Source organism: Chiloscyllium punctatum, chromosome 6 (assembly GCF_047496795.1).
Source record: "Chiloscyllium punctatum isolate Juve2018m chromosome 6, sChiPun1.3, whole genome shotgun sequence".
Classification (NCBI taxonomy): Eukaryota; Metazoa; Chordata; class Chondrichthyes; order Orectolobiformes; family Hemiscylliidae; genus Chiloscyllium; species Chiloscyllium punctatum.
Genome location: NC_092744.1, coordinates 24,778,313 through 24,799,535, shown reverse-complemented (window position 1 = coordinate 24,799,535; position 21,223 = coordinate 24,778,313). Strand labels below are relative to the sequence as shown.

Below are 21,223 nucleotides of genomic sequence, written 5' to 3'. Positions count from 1 at the left end.
CTTAAAAAGCTATCAAACTGGTTTCCATTCCCCATTCTATCCCCATAGCCCCAATAAACATTTTCATTGAATCTGCTCCCATCATGCAGGTGTTCAAGACAACAACTGGCTGCCTGAAAAACGTCCTCAATTTCTGTCTTGTTTCATTTTGCGGCTTATCTTAAATCTGTGTCCCTCTGGCTACCAGCCTTCCTGTCACAAGAAGCAATTTGTCCTTAATTACCCAATTAAATCACAAAAAATTATTTTGAACATCTCTATTAACTCTTTCCTTTAGAGAGGTCTAACTGTCAGGAAACACAATGCGATAAGACAAGTTGGACAAGAAATTGTTATGAGCTGATGCTAAGTTTTGGTGGTTGACAGGATGCAGAGCTAGACTGAGAAGTGGCAGATGGAGTTCAAACTGGAAAAGGGTGAAGTGATTCATTTTGGAAGATCGAATTGGAATGCAACTTACAGGGTTAAAGGCAGGATTCTTGGCAGTGTGGAGGAATAGAAGGATCTTGGGATCCACGTCCATGGATCCCTCAAAGTTGCCACCCAAGTTGATAGGGTTGTTAAGAACGTGCATGGTGTGTTGGCTTTCATTAGCAGGGAGACTGAGTTTAAGAGCTGCAAGGTCATGCTGCAGCTCTCTAGAGCCCTGTTTAGACCACACTTGAGATATTGTGTTCAGTTCTGGTTGCCTCATTACAGGAAAGATGTTGAAGCTTTAGAGTGGGTGCAGAGGAGATTTAGCAGGATGCAACCTGGAGTGGAGAGCATGTCTTATGAAGAAAGGTTGAGGGAGCGAGGACTTTACTCACTGGAGTGATGAAGGATGAGAGGTGACTTGATAGAGGTATACAAGGTGATGAGAGGCATAGATAGCGTGAATAGTCAGAGAATTTTTCCCAGGGTGGAAATGGCTATCATGAGGGTCATAATTTTAACATGATTGGAGGAAGGTTTAGGGGAGATGCCAGAAATAGGTTCTTTACACAGAGATTGGCGGGTACATGGAATGCACTGTCACCTATGGTAGTAGAATCAGTTACATTAGGGACACTTAAGCGACTTTTAGACAGGCACATTGATGATAGTAAAATGAAGGGTATGCAGTTTATTTTGATCTTAGAGTAGGATAAAAGGTCGGCAAAACATTGAGTGCCGAAGAGCCTGTTCTGTGCTGTACTGTTCTATGTTCTAAGGTCGAGCAATAAATACTAGCTGAGCCAGCAATGCTGACATGCCATGAATAAATAAGTGAAAAAAAAACTTGCATTTTTCACAAAGTAAACAAGGCAATGGGTGTTGGCTATTCATCTGTAGAAACATCCAGTCAAACTCAACCTTTGACCTGCTCACTCTCTAATAAAGCTCATTAATGACGAACTCAAAAGGGGACTTTCACCTCTTCACTCATTCGTATGCACTTAAGGTGAATTGACTATCCATTTTGAAAATATGACATCATTTTAGGTGTTCCCATCTCTGGGAGCATGGGGAATTTAAGGAAGAGGGCAAAAATTGAAGTTGATCTTGTCCAGTTAAAAATTGCCTAAATATTCTGAGCTTCAATGGTGACTTAATTAAAGTTCATACCTGCCCAACCTGTCTGCTAGACATCCGACAAAAAATGAAGAAAACATTCCACCGATACAGAAGATGGAGACAGAAACAGTCCAATAAATGATGATTCTGCGATCTTTGATTGGGTTGGGTGATTGTGTGAGATTGGTGGCCATTGTCTCATTCTGGTCAATGTTGAGGATGTGAGCATAATGTTTCTCAATAATCTGCAAAGAATTAGAAGGCCACATTGAGGGGTATTATTTTCTTTTCATTTACACCTCCTCCATCCTTTTTGCTTACTAATTCCATTACCATCACCTTTTGCATCAACCTCTTTACAGAATCACAGTATTTTTGTGGTGCAGAAGGAGGCTACTCGGCCCATTGCATCTGGTTTGGCTCTTCAAATGAGCTTAATGACTTTGTGTCATTCTCCTGCCTTTCCCCCATTCCTTTGCATATTATTTCTAATTAAATTACCAATCATTCTTGAATGCCTCATTGAAACCTGACTCCATCGCACTTCTCGGCCACACATTCTAGACCCTAACCACTCGTGTGAAAAGTCTTTTCTCACCTCACACTTGCTTCTTTTGCAAATCACTTTAAGTCTCCCTCAGCTATCCCTCTTCCCGACCAGATCTTCCTTTTGTTCTTTCTTCCCCCCACTTCCTTTTGTAACCTCTGTATTTGCTCAATACTTGTACATCTCTAACTTTACCCAATTCTGACAAATGTTCATCAATGTGATCCATTAACTCTGTTTTCTTTTCCTCAGAAGCTGAGGGTGTTTTTATTTTATATTTGTATTTTATCTGAGAGCTACCATTAGCCTTTTGCATATCGTAGCTCCTCAATCATTGACTCTTCGTATTTTCTGATCTGGGGACGTGGGTTAGGGGACCGTTGTGTCCTTTCTTATTACAACGTTTGTAGTTGATGCTTCTTGATTTGACTTGCATCATTTTTAATGCTGCAGCTCACTAAGCTTTGCTCAGGAACACCTCCAAACCTGTCACTTCCACTGACATAGAAAAAGGAAATACCATCATTTCTGAGTTCCCCTGAAAGTCACATATGCGATTCCAATTTAGGTATACATTACTAATTCTTTCACTAATACCCAGTAAACTTCCTGGAATTCCATCCCGAACAAAATAGTGACAGAAAACTTTCCCAACCCTATGCCTGACTATACACAACTGCAATTTTTAAAAAATTTTAAAAATATACTTTATTCACATAATATATCTTTGTGTATATACATAGTAACAAATGCATTCAGTTCTCTACAGTAGTAAATCAAAGAAACAAAAAGAAAATTGGAGTTTGATTCTATCCAAACAAGCTAAAGACATCTCTTACACATACAAGACTATATTTACATGCATTTGTGGCACTGGCAGGGTCCATTCGCTGAAACTCCCATTTAACTTCAGCAAAATACCTCAGATAGTGCAATGGTTCAGGAAGAAAGTTCATTATCTCTTCAAAGTGAACTAAGACGGACAGTAATTGTTGGCCTTGCAAGTTGTGCCTAAACACTTACAAATTGTGCTGACTTACTTTGATCATAATACTCCTTATCACGAGAGAACTAAGTTGAAGAAAGAAAGGCCTTGTATTTAAATAGTGTCTTCACCACCTCAGTGTTTCCCAGGTAATGAACTGTATGTTTTGAAGCCACTGTTATAATGAAACCAGGTTCTGCAAACAGCAATAAAATAAAGACCACTCAATCTATTTTCCTGATGGGCTGAGTAATAGATATTGGTCAGGATATCGGGGAGAACATTCCTGTTCTTCTTCTTAATAATATTGCTCTGAATTGTTTTGACATGTTTTTGTGCTGGACTCACCAATTCTCTTGGATGGCTCACAGTTTCACCTTCAGTAATTTCAATATCAGTAGTGATGCATTACATTCTCTCTAAATTCACAAAGAGACAGAATTCCATTGGATCAGTGGAGGTGGAATATTAGTGTCAAACGAAGCTATGCAATTGCTAAACCTACAGAAAGCAAATCTTAGCAGGACTTATGCACCTAATGGTAAAGTCCTAGGGAGTGTTGCTGAACAAAGAGATCTTGAAGTGCAGGTTCATAGCTTCCTGAAAGTAGAGCGCAGGTAGATAGGATAGTGAAGAAGACGTTTGGTATGCTTTCCTTTACTGGTCAGAGCATTGAGTACAGGAGTTAGGAGGTCTTGTGCGGCTGTACAGGACATTGGTTAGGCCACTTTTTGAATATTGCGGAAGGATGTTGTGAAACATGAAAGAGTTCAGAAAAGATTTACAAGGATGTTGCCAGGGTTGCAGGATTTGAGCTATAGGGAGAGGTTGAGTAGGCTGGGGCTGTTTTCCCTAGAGTGTCAGAGGTTGAGGGGTGACCTTGTATAGGTTTATAAAAATAATGAGGAGCATGGATAGGATAAATAGACAAAGTCTTTTCCCTGGGGCGGGGAAGTCCAGAACTAGAGGGCATTGGTTTAGGGTGAGAGGGGAAAGATATAAAAGAGACCTAAGGGGCAACTTTTTCACGCAGAGGGTGGTACGTGCATGGAATGAGTTGCCAGAGGAAGTGGTGCAGGCTAGTGCAATTGCAACATTTAAAAGGCATCTGGATGGGTACATGAATAGGAAGGGTTTGGAGGGAAATGGGCTGGGTGCTGGCAAGTGGGACCAGATTGGGTTGGGATATCTGGTCAGCATGGACTAGTTGAACTAAAGGGTCTGTTTCCGTGCTGTACACCTCTCTGAGTCTATGACTCTATATCAAACCTAACTTGCTGCAGGGTGAACCTAACCTGTTATTACTGCCCAGGTATGATTCAGATTGTGATTAAAAGAATTGCTGGCAGCAATGGAGTATCTTTCAGTAACTCCAGTTCTTGGAGTTCAATAGCTGGTGGAACGTGTAAAACTGCAGAAAACTGAATCACTTCAAAAATAATTCTATTTTCCAGGCAAAAGAATCCCAGAAAGGAATCCAGCAGCCCACCTACAATATCTTATATCAATCACTGACATAGAACTGAAGAAGCTAAGGGAGGGAAACAGGGGCAATGGAAATGTTAAATCAATCAACTAGGGAATCATAAAGCTGAGAGACACAGAAAATGGGGATTTGAAGCCTGAGAGAGAAGAATGAGGGACTTATCACTGTTAGAAATACGGGTCTCTTTCAGAATCTATCAGAAGAGCTCCAGAGCTAACTGAGATCAAATATCACTTTTTGGACTTTGTTAAGACCTGGGTAATTGGCATTGTGGGGTTGGAGTGCATTATCTCCCCCTCCAATATTATTTTGATTTAGTTCTCTCCCTTGTCCTCCTTCATTTTTTATTGTTTTTTGCTTTTGTTAGATTCTCCCCAGAGGGCAATATTAGTTATTTAGTTAGTTACATGATTGGGTGATTTACTGGTGTGATTTATAAAATAAAACTTAAAAAAAGAGCTGTGTTCTCAGGATCTGTGGTACATTGAAGGCACCCTACCTCTTCTACCACCCTATCACCTGTTCCATAGATATGTCAGATCAGATTGGTTAAAAATAGCTAAAAAATAAAGCTGGGTTCTTTGTTCACAGCTATCATTGACACCTGTTTTCAATCAAGGTCACTCCCTGGTTGGCATTCCCCTTGGGCACCACTGCCATTTGTTCTACTCGCTCATCCTCCAGTACGCCCCTTTGTCAACAATAACAAAAAAGCTGGGTTCTTTTCCCATGGAGAGTTGGCTTCTAGACAGGAAAAGTGTCACGAAAGAAAAGGTGGAAATGATTGTTTGTGCTACACTGTGGATTTACAATGAAACTTCTAAATTCTTGAAAGTCATTTGCATAATTCAATGCTTGAATATTGGTCTGTTAAACAGGATTTGGTGTTTTTGAGAGCACAGAGTGAGTTCACGAACCTCGGAGAGGGGTGTAAAGGATCAGGAGGTTGAAGCAGGGATATGGAAACAAATGTCCGAGACATTATATGAGAAACTGAGAGACTCAGAGAGGGATGCTGAAAACTGGGAGTTTCAACAATAGAATTAACATTTGGGATCATGAGGCCAAGTGACCCGGAACCAAGAAGCACTGAGGATTGTTGGAGAGGGAGAAGCCAGAATCGAAGAGAGTTGAGTATGCTTCACTGAGTGAGACATACTACCAAACACTACAATGGCTCACGCGGTATTTGTCCATCACATTCATCTCTTGGATGATCTTTTGCTGCAAGAGCTACATTTTTCTCCTCATGACCAGCTGAAATCAAAGAACAAAGACAATAGGAACAGGCCCTTTGGCACGCCCCTTCGCCAATACATGATACCTTCCTAAACTAAAAAGCTTTTGCCTCTATGTCATCCGTATCCCTCTATTCCCTGCCTACACATGTATCTGACAAAATGCATCTTAAATTTTGCTACTGAATCTGCTTCTATCACCTAATCTGGCAGCATATTCCTGGCACCTATTGCCCTCTATGTAGAAAGTTTGCCTCTTACATCCCCTTTAAACTTTCCCCCTTTTATGTTAGATCAGCGGGTGGCACGGTGGCACAGTGGTTAGCACTGCTGCCTCAGAGCGCCAGAGACCCGGGTTCAATTCCCGCCTCAGGCGACTGACTGTGTGGAGTTTGCACATTCTCCCCGTGTCTGCGTGGGTTTCCTCCCACAGTCCAAAAATGTGCAGGTCAGGTGAATTGGCCATGCTAAATTGCCCATAGTATTAGGTAAGGGGTAATGTTGGGGTATGGGTGAGTTGCGCTTCGGCGGGTTGGTGTGGACTTGTTGGGCCAAAGGGCCTGTTTCCACACTGTAATGTAATCTAATCTATGTCCCCTTGTAACTGATATTTCTAACCTGGAAAAAAGACTCTAACTATCCATGTCTCTCATAATTTTGTAAACTTCTACCAGCTTCCGAAGTTCAAGTGAAAACAAGTTTGTCCTATCTCTCCTCATAACTACTACCTTCTAAAGCCAACCTTGTAATGTTTTCCTGTACTCTCTCCAAAGCTTCCACATCCATTTGGAACTGTAAGCAATATCCCAAATGCGGCCTTACTAAACTTCTATACAGCTGCATCATGACTTGCCAATATTTATACTCTATGCTCCAACCAAAGAAGACAAGCATGTTATACACCATTTGACCACTTGTATTACCACTTATAGGCAACTGTGGATCTGTACAAATGGATCCATCTGTACGTTAATGCTTCTAAGGGTTCTGTCATTTACTGTACAGTTCCTTCTTGTATTAGACATTCCCAAATGCATCAGTTTACATTTGTTGAGATTAAATTCCATCTGCCACTTTGCTGCCCAAGTCTTCAGGCTATCTACATGCTGCTGCATCCTCTGGCAATCCTCCTTCCTAACCACAGCTCCCCCAGTCTTTGTGTCCTCTGCAACCTTACTAATCAGACCACCCACATTCTCCTCCAGATTATTTGTATGTATTATAAACAACAGGGGTCCCAGCATTGGTCCCTGCAGAACACTACTGGTCACAGATCTCAAGTCAGGAAAACACTCTTCCACTGCTACTCTCTGTCTTTTTTTTATTTATTCACGGATGAGGACATCACTGGCTAGGCCAGCATTTACTACCCATCCCCAATTGCCCAGAAGGCAGTTAAGAGTCAACATCGGAGTCATATGTAGATCAGACCAGGTTAGATTGGCAGTTTCCTTCTCTAACACACATTAGTGAACCAGATGGTTTCTTCTGACAATCGACAATGGATTCATAGTCATCATTACTGTCTTAATTCCAGATTTTTACTGGATTCAAACTCCACCATCTGCCATTGTGGTAGTCGAACCCAAGCCTGCAGAGCGTTTCTTAGATCTCTAGATTAACAGCCTAATGGTATTGCCACTAGGTCATCATCACCTCTATCCAATTTACCACCTTACTGCAGATCCCATTTGACTTCACTTTCTGTATCAGCCTTCCATAAAGGACATTGTCAAAGGCCTTGCTAAAATCCATGTGAATGTGGTTGTAAAATAAAAACAGGACAACATAAAGAAAGCATTCTACAGCCAATCATGTACCTTTTTTTTGGAAACATAATCTCTGTGATAATACAGGAAACATGCTAACCATTTGTGCATAACAATTTCCCCAAAACAGCAATTAGATAATGATCAGGTAAACTGTTTAGGTGTTATTGCTGGAAGGATAACTATTGGCCAGAACATCTGACAGAATTTATCTGGTCCTCTTCAAAATTGAGTTGTGATACATTTTAAATTCGCCACAGAGAACGGGTACTTTAAATCTCTTGCTTGGGTGATTTAAACAAAGAAACAATGTTTCAGGATATCAGACTTGTATTTTAATACTGAGATGAGGAGAAATACTTTTTCTCAAAGGGTCATTGGAGTGTGAATTCCCTGCCCTGGGGGATAGTGGAAGCTGCGTCTTTAAATTTATTCAACCGTGAGTTAAATAGTTTGTGATAGACAAGCGAGTCCAAGCTAATGGACACAGACAGGAAAGTGCAGTTGAGATCACCACCAAACCAGCCATAATCTTATTGAATGATGGATCAGGTTTGAAAGGTTGAATGGCTTACCTCTGTTACTATGTTTGGTTCTTTCTTGTGTTCCTGTGTTAGCCTTGATGTCAATCAGTTAGGTTTAATTAACTTATAAGAAAGAAACCAAAATGTGGGCTGATTTCAAGTAAATTAGTCACTAGATAACCTGTACACAAATCTTTCACAGTATCTAAACAACAAATAGGATTGGCACTCCTTACTTCATCCCCAAGTGATATTGGGACATGGCCAAAAGTCATAACCTCTATTTCAGTCTAATAAGAAAACCTCATGAATGTGAAATAAAAGCTCCCACATCTCTCATAAATAAAGATGTAGCTCAGTGAGTCTGTAGCTTGAGGATGAAATCTGAGTAAGCTTTCTAGTGTGGTACTGAAGGACTAGGCAAAAGTGAGGACTGCAGATGCTAGAAATCAGAGTCTAGATTAGAGTGGTGCTGGAAAAGCACAGCAGGTCAGGCAGCATCCGAGGAGCAGGAAAAATCAATGTTTTGGGCAAAAGGCCTTCATCAGGAGTGAAGGCAGGGAGCCTCCAGGGTGGAGAGATAAATGGGAGGGGCTGCTGCACTGTCCAGAGGGCAGTCTTTTGGCTGAGTTATTAAACTGAGGATCCCATCTTCCCTCTTGGTGACCATAAATGATCACACAACATTGCTCAAAGAACAAGAGACAACAGCCCAATTTTTAACTTTTCAAACTTGCTTTCAAATCATCCTTGGCCACACTCTTCTGTTATCTCCTCCAGCCCACAATCTTCTGAGACCTTTTCCAATTCTAGCCTCTTGCTTATCTCTAACTTTTAACTCTTTTCCCATTGCTGTGCCTTCAGTCAGCAGAATCCTGAGCTGTGGATTAAGGGGAAGAAGGTATTATAGTGGTATCATCACTGAACTGTTAACCCAGAGACCTAGGTAATGTTCTGGAGATCTGGGTTCAAATGCCACCATGACAGATGGTGGAATTTGAATTCAATAAATATCTGGAAGTGAAGAGTCTAATGCTGACCATGAATCCATTGTCAATTGTCAGGAAAACCCCATCTGATTCACTAATGTCCATCAGGGAAGGAAATTGTTGTCCTTACCCAGTCTGGCCTACATGTGACTGCAGATTGACAGTAATGTGGTTGACTCTTCGCTGCCTTATGGACAATTAGAGATGGGCAATAAATGCTGCCTGGCCAGCGATGCCCACATCTTGTGAATGAATACAGAAAAAATAGTCCTCCATAAACACCTTACTCCCCCACCTCACTACTCTTGCTTTAACACAAGGTTTAAAATCTACCACCATGTCCAAGTGTTTGATCATCTATCCTAGTTGGTGGTTTGGTTGAAAATTTAGTTTGATAAAGCCCCTGTCAATCACTTTGAAATGTTTTACCAAATAAAAGGGTCAATGGAAATTGTTGTTGGTGTCCTGGCCAATATTTATCCTTCAACAAACATCAATTACAAAATAGGTGATCTGGTTATTACCACATTGCCATTTGTGGGAACATGAATTGGTGATCTCATTTACTGCACTTCAACAGTCAATACACTTCATTGGTTGCAAAGCGCTTGGACATTCTGAGGTTCTGAATGGTGCTACAGAAATGCAAGATTTTTGCTTTCATTGGACAAGTGGCCAAGGGTGAAGCTGCCATTAAGTATACTGATGAGAAATCTTACCGCCTGGGGTGCATTGATAACACCGAGTCCATAACCAAATTGTAATGAGCCAAGCACTGCTGCAAAGACAGAGAGAAGCAGCAATCCTGTCACTTCCTGAAAGAAGATAATGAAATACTTAACTTAGAAGTTCAACCAGGCATGAGAATCAATCATCAACAGGGTGATTATCAAAAGCACTTTTACATGACGGTAGACAATGGAATAGAAATGAGGAATGTAGAAAAGGAATTGGGAGGTAAGATGAGGAATGAGGGAAGACAATAGGTAGAGGTGAAGAAATGAGCAGTGGGACAGGGAGGGAAGGAAGGGAATGAGGAGGGAGAGGAGATAGGATGGAAACAAAGCTAAGGAAAGAGGAACAGAAGGAAGGAATGAAGGAAGGAATGGGGAGAGGACTGAGTGGAGGGATTGGCAGGTAAGGGGAGAAATGATTTGAGAGAATGGAAAAGGAGGGGTAGCGACAGGAGGGGGTAAGAGGAAAAGGATTAGAAGCAAAGCTGAAGAATGATGGGAGGAACTAGCAGCAGAGGGAAGGAGTGAGGGATGGGATGGGAGGTAGGACTGAGGGAAGAGAATTGGAGGGAAGCAAACACTGAAGGAAGGGAATTAGAAACAAGGGAAGGACTAAAGGTGGGAATGGAATGAAAGGGAAGGAGGCCTTGAGTTGTTTTCCAAATACTTGGAGGCCCACGATTTTGTTGTGACACCAGCCTTGGCTGCTTGAGATCAGATTAAACAGGAAACTGACATTTTCAAGGCACAGATCAAATCAATTGTTTGCTTATAGCTTTTGTTGATTGACAGAATCTACCTTGTAGTTACTTTAACATTTAAAAGGCACAGTGACATCAGCCGGGCAACGGAGCATGTGCGATGTTACTAACAACATCTCTCGTTAACTGTGCTGTAATCACTCATCCCAAATTCACGATGTTAAAGTTATAGTTCTCAGGCTACCTGGTGAGACGTCATCACCACAGGGCCAGAGAATAAAGGAAACCTCCCCAGTCACCCACAAATACCTTCCTTTCCTCCAAGCACTGCCCATTGACCTCTGCAGGAGACATGAACACTTCCTCGCCCCACTTCCACCAATACTGTCCGTTCAGATAAAGATCAGGGACAGGCAATACCTCTGATACCCTTACCCTGTGGTCAAGGAGTAGACACTTGTGGACTATGTCAGCACTTTTGGTGTGGGAAGAACAGAAAATCGGGAGATCATTAACAAAAAGCAAACTTTTAAACGTGGTCAACTGGTTGTGGACAGCTTTCAAAGAAATTGTAACCTTCCAGGAATCAAAAATGCTGACAAGCCCGAGCCCAAACCTGCGAGTGTTCAATGATGCCTTTGTACTGTATATAGATACTCACACATTCCCCAGAGATCCCCTGTAAATATTGACATTAGACCCGAGATTCCTCGCAACTACGACTACATTCCCAGTGACCTCTTGAAAATCATACAATCCCGACAGTGTGGAAACAGACCAATAGGCATTCGAATATACACGGACCCTCGGCAGAGCATCCCACCCCTCTATTTCTACACTTCTTATGGCTAGTATCCTTAGCCTGCACACAAAGGGCAATCCACCTAATTTACAAATTTTTAGATTGTGGGAAGAAACCAGTGCACCTGGAGGGAACCCACCCAAACATTGGGAGAATATCCGTATGGAGTTTACACAGAAGCTCAAGGCTGGGAATCGAGCGCAGGTCAGGAGCGCTGTGAGGCAGCAGTGCTAACCACTGAGCTAGTACATTCCCCAGTGAGCCCTTGTAAACACTGACATTAGCCCCAGGACCCCCAGTAAATGCTGAAACATTTCCCAAAATCCCCTGGCAAATGCTGACACTGGCCCCAATAAATGCTGGCACATTCCCAACATAACTCCTGTAAAAAAAATTACCTCAGCTGCGCGATTCGCATTAAATACTGATACATGCCCCAAAAATGCCTTGAATATATTGACATACTGCCCGGAGACCCCTGCAAATACTGTCACAATCCCCAAGACTCCCTCCTGCAAACACTGACACAACTAATCGAACCTCTTATAAATACTGACAGACTCCCCAGGGAGCCCTTATAAATCTGGATACTCTCAGTAATTGTGTTTATTTGATTTTTTTAAAAACATGCAACTGAGTTGACTGTATTTCGGAGTTTGTTGCACTGTCAGGAATGGGTTAATATTTACTGCTGATTTCAGTTAATCTTAGTTACAGATGGTCCCCAAGGGCCACAGCTTCAAATTAAACGGCCGACTAGAAATCACTCCGAATCTCCCTTGGTAATCATCACAATGAGCAAAGATCGTTTGATTGAACATAACTGGCAACATCCTGGATTACGAACCTATAATTAGTGAAATTCAGTTAAATTAATTTATTCATTCTTTTCTTGTTAATGCTAACCAAGAGTTTTTGTTTTAACTAGATTTTTTTTCTCTGCGTTTCCTGCTCTTGCAGATAGCACTTTGAAACCCACTTGGCTCCGAATCAGAATGTCTTGTTGCAATCCATTGCAGGGATTTGAACAGGTAGCAAACGTGGACATGCAGTGCCACACTGGGGGGATGTTACACTGTTGTAGAGTCAGTACTGAGGGACTGCTGCACTGTCAGAGGACAGTACTGAGGGACTGCTGCACTGTCAGAGGACAGTACTGAGGGACTGCTGCACTGTCAGAGGGTCAGTATTGAGGGAGTGCTGCACTGCCAGAGGGGGCAGTACTGAGGGACTGCTGCACTGTCAGAGGGTCAGTATTGAGGGAGTGCTGCACTGTTAGAGGGTCAGTACTGAAGGAGTGCTGCACTGTTAGAGGGTCAGTACTGAGGGAGTGCTGCACTGTTAGAGGGTCAGTACTGAGGGAGTGCTGCACTGCCAGAGAGTCAGTATTGAAGGAGTGCTGCACTGTTAGGTGGGTCAGTACTGAGGGAGTGCTGCACTGTCAGAGGGACAGTACTGAGGGAGTGCTGCACTGCCAGAGGGTCAGTACTGAGGGAGTGCTGCACTGTCAAAAGGTCAGTATTGAGGGAGTGCTGCACTGTTAGATGGGTCAGTACTGAGGGAGTACTGCACTGTCAGAGGGACAGTACTGAGGGAGTGCTGCACTGCCAGAGGGTCAGTACTGAGGGAGTGCTGCACTGTCAAAAGGTCAGTACTGAGGGAGTGCTGCACTGTCAGAGGGACAGTACTGAGGGAATGCTGCACTGCCAGAGGGTCAGTACTGAGGGTGTGCTGCACTGTCACTGCATCAGTACTGAGGGAGTGCTGCACTATCAGAGGGTCAGTAATGAGGGAGTGCTGCACTGCCAGAGGGTCAGTACTGAGGGTGTGCTGCACTGTCACTGCATCAGTACTGAGGGAGTGCTGCACTATCAGAGGGTCAGTAATGAGGGAGTGCTGCACTGCCAGAGGATCAGTACTGAGGGAGTGCTGCACTATCAGAGGGTCAGTAATGAGGGAGTGCTGCACTGTCTGAGGATCAGTACTGAGGGAGTGCTGCACTGCCAGAGGATCAGTACTGAGGGAGTGCTGCACTATCAGAGGATCAGTACTGAGGGAGTGCTGCACTGTCTGAGGATCAGTACTGAGGGAATGCTGCACTGTCACTGCATCAGTACTGAGGGAGTGCTGCACTGCCAGAGGGTCAATACTGAGGGAGTGCTGCACTGTCAAAGGGTCAGTACTGACGGGGTGCTGCACTGACAGAGGGTCGGTGCTAAGGGAGTGCTGCACTGTTAGAGGGTCAGGACTGAGGGAGTGCCGCACTGTCGGAGGATCGGTGCTGAGAGAGTGCCGCACTGTCGGAGGGTCAGTACTGAGGGAGTGCCGCACTGTCGGAGGGTCGGTGCTGAAGGAGTACCGCACTGTAGAGGAGTGTTTTTAGGTTTGTACGTGAGGCGCCGTTTGACCTCTGAGATGGATCTAAAGTCATCTCAGCCTCATTCGGTCCTGACTAAAAATAACCTAAAGAACTGCCGATTTTTTTTTGTAAAAGCTCAGCCGGTCTGGTGGCATCTGCGGAGTCACCGGACAGGAGTGGTTAACTCTGATCTCTCTCCACAGATGCTGCCAGACTTGCTGAGCTTTTCCAGCAACTTCTGTTTCTGTTTCATTATGTCCTGAGTCCAACACATTGCTGTTCGCGCGAGCCACAAACGAGCTGCTGGGGTCCCTTCACACCAACAATTACACTCCAACCCGTGAAAAAAATACTTGATTTCACTCTGATGACTTGGCACATCCTGTAGTCACGGAAGACGCTATAGAAATTCCAGGTCATTTCACAACAGGTGGGACGCTGTGAGCCTCATCGAGTGAGTGTGTGTTTGAGAGAGACAGAACCGGCAGAACTTTCTGATCAGACTTGAGTGCGGTTCAATTAGGAATGGGACAAGTCCCGCATGTCCCCAGGAAAATTGGAAGACGCCGGTATTTTAGGGCTCGGTACCAATGGTATCTCTCACTGGCTCTTACCTTTCCCGATCGGCTGTCTGCGCTGATCTTCCCCATCCCCGGTGCGGAATTCCAAGTGATAAAAGTACCTGAGAGCGAAGCTAAAACTGGCACCTGGATCCTCCCTATTTAACTGACGTCCGCTTTCACAGCTTAAAGGGGCAGACCCATGAACCTTATCGATGTGTGTGTGTGTCAGCCTATGGGAGAGTCAGAGAGAGTTTGAGAGAGGGTCTGAGTTTGCCTGTCAGAGTGTGCTCGTGTGCACCTATGACCAGCGGGTTGGAGTCAGGAGCAGAGGTGACAAGGAAGGGGAAATGTTTTAAACGATCATGTTCCATTTAACAGAGTTCAGGCAGATCAGTGGCAAAGTTGCGAATGGCAACGACAGAGCTCATTTGAGGAAATCACATCCTCAATGATTTCCTTTGAGGGCAATCATGAGGGGAATGGGGGAGTGGTTCATAAGGGCAGTTAGGGGCAGGGGTAATATGAGAAGTGGTAGAGTAGGTGGTAATGGCAGAGTAATGGGGCATATGGGTGAGTGAGTATTGAGGGAAATAGGGGACTGGGAAAGGGTGAGTGGGGTCATGGACAATGAGGGTAGTGGGACATTGGGTATCAAGAAGAGAAGACCCAGAGTGGCTGGCTCATCACATCTTATAATAGAATCCCCATGATGTTGAAGCAGGCCATTCAGCACATCAAGTCCACACTGACCCTTCAAAGAGCATCCTACCCAGATCCACCCCAACCACGCACCCCCATAACTAATCCACCCAGCCTGTATGTCCCTGGACACAATTTAGCATGACCAATCCACCTAACCTGTACGTCTTTGGGCACTGGGAGGAAACTGGAGCTGCCTGAAGGAAATCCACGCAGACACAGGGAAAAGGTGTAAACCTCACCCAGACATTCGCCTGAGGGTGGAATCAAAAGCAGGTCCCTTGTGTTGTGAGGCAGTAATGCTAACCACTGAGCCACCATGCTGACTTATTGACTAAAAGCAACAGCTAACAGCAACAAAGGGAAAATAAATTGGCTTTCTTTCGGTTTTATGTGGTTTCACTGCAGAGAAAAACAAACCTCCTCCCTCTCTATGGGTGCTGAAGCATCTGGCTATCTCATTCTCAGCCAAACTGTTCATCCATGTGGGAGCCAAATGCAGAGAAGTTGGCAAGTGAGCTGTTGTCATTGACACTGGCTAATCAGCTAGTTGTTGCTAACCGAGTCTCTCTTGGTACAAAAATTCCGGCTCCAGTAGTAACCTCTCCCAATGCTTGAACAAACATCATTGTAAATGGCACATAGAGTGTCAGTAACCTGCATTTTAAAAGTTCAGCAATCCCTTCCACAATTCCTGTGCTTTTTATAAAAACAGTCCTCTTCCCACGCCAGTCCACAATTGAAAATACAGCAAAAGGTCTGAAAATAATCAGGGCTGGTCAACACTGGTTTATTTATTAGGACTGCCTTCAGCTTCTCAAAGACTGTCTGGCATTTGCTGCCTTTTGTTTGTTTCTTTAGCAAATTGTGTTAATATGGAATACAAATTTCTGGAAAAACCCACAAATTCCTAAAAATTGCATGATTTCATGATTCCAACTCTAACCTTAACCCTAGTGCAGTTTGAAAAATAGAGAATTCTATTTAAGCAATTATTGTCACTCTTTATTGTCCAACATTATGCCTTAAGTCAGTTACTCTTGCTTTTGCAAATGCACTTTTGTCAAATTTTTTTACTAAGCCAGCCAACTGTAATTGCTTAAGCAGGTCTTCTGCTCACCTCACATGTTCTTCCCATGTGTTATTATGTACCAGAACATTACCTAAATACAGTTATGAACCTCAGCTACAACTTGATTCATAAGCCTCTGGAAAGTAGCTGGGGAATTCTTTAACCCAAATGGCATCAACTTTTCATTTGTGGAACTGACTTGGTGCAACAAAGGCAGATATTTCTTTGGCCCTTGATATCAATGACACTTGCCAATGCCCTTCAATAGATCAATCTTAAAAAGGATGAAACAATGTAAGATGTATCAATGTAAGCTTCCAATTGTGGAATTTGGTACAAATTTTTTTTTAACTGCATTAACTGACCTATTCTGTTCAGAGTTTGGTAGATCCATCTGTGGAACTGACTTGGTGCAACAAAGGCAGATATTTCTTTGGCCCTTGATATCAATGACACTTGCCAATGCCCTTCAATAGATCAATCTTAAAAAGGATGAAACAATGTAAGATGTATCAATGTAAGCTTCCAATTGTGGAATTTGGTACAAATTTTTTTTTAACTGCATTAACTGACCTATTCTGTTCAGAGTTTGGTAGATCCATCTGCTTTAGGAGCTAACACTTCCGGTGAACTCTAACTAATTTGACTAGGATTAATCAAGTGGCTTTCTAACATATATTAAATCTTTGTTTCCACCTGAGTTTGTTTCTCTGGACTCAATCAATAAAGATGCTTGACTCTCCTATATCCACATCATGTCTAACTAATGTATTACATCCACATGTATCTCTACAGATTACATTCAATTTCCTAAGTGGACACACAAGACCCTCCTGATGTATTTTCCCAGTATTTCTGTGTTGGCTGGTCAAATTGTATGAGGTTTGCTTTGAGAACTATCTAGCATACTTTCCACCTCACTCTTACTGTCTCTGTAATCTTTCACTACTCTTTTCATGTGACACATTTGTTCCTCCTTAACCTCTTTTCTGCATATTTATATGATATAACTGATTCCTTGTCCTCCAAACAGCAGTATTAATAAGTCATTTTATTAAACCTCTTAACTATTTTGTATGGGTCACTTTATTTTCCTTTCAAACATTCACCATGTAATACTTATTTTCCCACTAGCAAAGCTTTAGTTGCTTAGGGCTAATTGTTTTTCTGCCCATTTTTTTCACTTGCGCTTATGAAACTTTAAAATGCTTTTATGTCCCCAAACATGCTTCTGTGATACATTCTAGAAACATGGACACATAATCTAACATTGAGGATTCATATTTTTGTTTCAAGAACTTATCAATTTTATAAGCCTCTAATCTTATGGTCTAAATCAAATCAAATGGACTAAATCCAGTAGATTTATTTTGGGAATCGGATAACAAACTGAAAGAAATCTAATCCTTTGTCTCAATCCTGTGGATATTCATGAGAGTATACTTTAAATGTGGTTTGAGAGTATCTCTCTAAACTCTCCAGAACAACCTGCAGGCAATATGCAGTCAAACTTTATTTTTACCCAAACTGGTAATGATTTCCTGGAAAACCGTAGACATTAAATTAGAGCCCTATTAAAACTGTATCAATAATGGGTAAAGGAATGCATTAACTTTTCCACCACTACCCTATTCTTTACAGGAATAGCTTCATTTTAACAATTGTAATGATACAGTGTAATCGAAGAATAAATATTGGATAGGAAAGGACATCAATAAGAAATCTTTTAGTTTTGTTTGAAACAGTGGCCATGGGATAGTTCACATCCCCTGAAGAGATCAATTAGGACTCTATTTAACACCTTATCCCGAAGGGCACATCATTCCCTCAGTGCTGACTGGTTTCTCAGTCTAGACTGTTTGCTCAAGTCCCTGAGGTAGGACTTGAACCTATAACCTTTTGATTTAGCAATATGGGTGCTACATTCTGTGCATATTCAACACATACACTGTGATAGATGAAAATTTAAAATTGTAGGAAAAAGCAAAACTTTGTACCTACTGGATATCTGAAATAAAAGTGGTAAATTATGGAAATATTCAACACGCCAGACAGCATGCAAAGAGAATGAAAATCTGTTTCTCTGCTGCTTAACCTGGTAACCTCTTCTGTTTACTTAAAGTCATAAGACCCTGAATAGAGGCTTGGAAACATTGTTCAGAGTTGTGAAATGACAGAATATTGTAGCAGACTCAAAGCCTCCTAACTGTCATGTTGAGATTTGCTACTATAAGGAAGTCATGAGTAGAGCGTAAGAGTTGCATTCTCCTTCTGATGAGACCGGTACCCTCCAAGTAACAGTCATCAGTGATAAATTTCTTCTACTATCGTCTGCCCAAAGGCAGATCTGACCCTTCATGCCATGGCTTCCTCCTTGGATTAGGGCAAGAATGCAGATTGTGAATTTCCTTCAACCAGAACATGGATTGAATTAGATTTAGATTAGATTAGATTACTTACAGTGTGGAAACAGGCCCTTCGGCCCAACAAGTCCACACCGCCCCGCCGAAGCGTAACCCACCCATACCCCTACATCTACATCTCCCCCTTACCTAACACTACGGGCAATTTAGCAATGGCCAATTCACCTGACCTGCACATCTTTTGGACTGTGGGAGGAAACCGGAGCACCCGGAGGAAACCCACGCAGACACGGGGAGAACGTGCAAACTCCACACAGTCAGTCGCCTGAGGCGGGAATTGAACCCGGGTCTCTGGCGCTGTGAGGCAGCAGTGCTAACCACTGTGCCACCGTGCCGCCCACAATTCTATGGTGTCCAAGCCAACTGGTTCCTCCAAGGAGTAGAATTTCTGTGGCAACATACTTGGACAAGAACATTGTCACCTAGAACTGTGGACAGTGATATTGGAGGGTACAACATCATTTTATTGCATGGCTGAACTGGAATCTCTTTCAATTAAACAAAGAGAATGCTGGAAAAATATAGCATCTATGGAGAAAGCAACAGAGTTAACATTTTGAGTCTCGTATGATTCTTCTTCAGAACTGTCTCCCACTCTTACCTCGACATGTTTGGCTATGTTATGTACACACCTTTCTTGGCTATCAGGACAGCACGGTGGTTCAATGGCACTGCTGCCTCACAGCACCAGGGTTCCATTCTGGCCTGGGGCAACTGCCTGTGTAGAGTTTGCACATTTTCCCTGTCTCTGCGTGGGTTTTCTCTGGGTGGTCCTATTTCTCTACAGTCCAAAGATGTGCAGATTAGGTGAATTGATCAATTGTCCATAATCCAGGGAGGATGGGTTTGAATGGGATGCTCTTCAGAGGGTAGACTTGATGGGCCAAATGGCCTGCTTCCATACTGTAGGGATTCTATATTTTAAAAAAAGTCAAGTCCTGGAGTGGGTCTCAAACCCAGAACATTGAGACAGGACACTGCCCACTGCACTACATGGTCTTATACTCCTGATTGCCAGTTAGTGAAGGATGAAATTGTTGTAAATATTTCTTCAGTTTAGATTGAAAAACAGAGAGAAATATTACAAGTGTATGCCTCACTAAATTCAACATAGTGTCAGTACATGTATCTTTATATGTACTTAAGAAATACCTAATGCACTTCACGTACTGTATAGTTAACCACAATTGTTATTATTGACAATCAGTTTGGAACTACCAATTTAAAACAAACATACACAGGTATCTGGATAAAATAAGGTTGAAATTCATTTCATAAAACAGAAATGTGACCATTTATATTTATTCCTTCACAGATGTAGACATTGCTGAATGAGAGAGCATTTATTGTGCATTCCTAATTGTTCTGGAGAAATTGGTGGTGGACTGCAGACTTGATTTACTGCAGTTCTAAGGAAGGGTCACCAAACCCAAAATGTTAACTCTGATTTCTCTGCACAGGTGCTGCCAGACCCACTGAGCTGTTCCAGCAATTTCTGCTTTTGAACTGCCACAGACCATGTTGTGCAGAGCCATTCACATTGCTGTCCAGTTCAGTCATTTTTAAGACTTTACCAGCAGCAGTAAAGAAACAACGATATGGTTCCAGGTCAGAATGGATTGTGACTGGAAGGGAAACTTAAAGGTAGTGCTACTTGAGCTTCTTGAGTGTTATTGAGTGTGCATTGATCCAGTCAAGTGGCGAGAGTTTCACCTTCCATTACATTCCTGACTTACAAAAGGTGGACAGGCTTTGGAGACACAGGAGGTGACTTACTCTTGGTGAGGTGATGGCTTAGTGGTATTATCAATGGACTGTTAATGCAGAGAAGCAGGTAATGTTCTGGGGATGCAGGGTTGCCAGAGCAGACGGTGGAAATTGTAATCAATGAAAATCTAAAATGAAGAGTTGAAAATGACCATGAATCCATTGTCAACTATCAAGAAAAACCCACCTGGTTCATTAATGTGCTTTACGGAAGGAAAGTGCAATCCTTACTTGGTCTGCCTACATGTGACTGCAGACCAACAGCAATGTTGTTGACTCTTAACTGGCATTTGGGCAGTTAGGGATGGATAATAAATGCTGGCCTAGCCTGCAACAGCTTCATCCTATGAATGAATAAACAAAACAAAATGCACTGCAGAATACCCTGCCTCTAACCAACTGTTATAGCCACAGTATTTGTATGGTTGGTCCAGTTTTATTTCTGAAAGATGTGTTGCTGGAAAAGCTCAGCAGGTCAGGCAGCATCAAAGGAGCAGGAGAATCGACGTTTCGGGCATAAGCCCTTCAAACGTCGATTCCCCTGCTCTTTTGATGCTGCCTGACCTGCTGCGCCTTTCCAGCAACACATTTTTCAGCTCTGATCTCCAGCATCTGCAGTCCTCACTTTCTCCCAGTTTCACTTCTGGTCAATAATGTGCTCCAGGGCATTGATGGTAGGCAAAGTTAGTTATGGTAATGCCATTCAGTGCTAAGGGGGAATTTTTAGATTCTCTCATCTTGGAGATGATCATTGTCTGGCATTTATATGGTGTGAGTGTTGCTTGCTACCTATCAGCCAAAGTCTGGATGTTGTCCAGATCGTGTAGAAGATGAGCATGAACTGCTTCAGTAAAGGTAATGTCACATAGTCCTGGAGGACCATAGGAGAGAGAGAGAGATGACTGGTAGTGACCTTGAGGGTTACCACACCTCAGGTGAGGATTGAGGTTGAGAAGGATTATGCAATTATTACTAAATACCCCACTTCTGACCCTTTGATGCACTGAAGATCATGAATAAAGTTGGTCC

The 21,223-nt window shown here is 42.7% G+C and overlaps 1 protein-coding gene across 2 annotated transcripts in view; it reads right to left on the bottom strand.

Annotated features, from left to right (window-relative positions):
- slc2a2 (solute carrier family 2 member 2) overlaps window positions 1-14,380 on the bottom strand; it is a 47,848-nt gene extending 33,468 nt beyond the window's left edge. The window contains exons 1-3 of one of the 2 annotated variants that reach the window (XM_072572161.1): window positions 14,285-14,374; window positions 9,794-9,889; window positions 1,588-1,781 (exon numbers count right to left, since the gene is read on the bottom strand). In XM_072572161.1, coding sequence (XP_072428262.1) covers window positions 1,588-1,781; window positions 9,794-9,889; window positions 14,285-14,320 — 326 coding nt within the window. In that variant the 5' untranslated portion in view covers window positions 14,321-14,374. Of the gene's footprint in view, window positions 1-1,587; window positions 1,782-9,793; window positions 9,890-14,284 lie in introns of both variants that reach the window. The other variant, XM_072572162.1, reaches the window with a different exon arrangement.
- Between the last annotated feature and the right edge of the window lie 6,843 nt (window positions 14,381-21,223).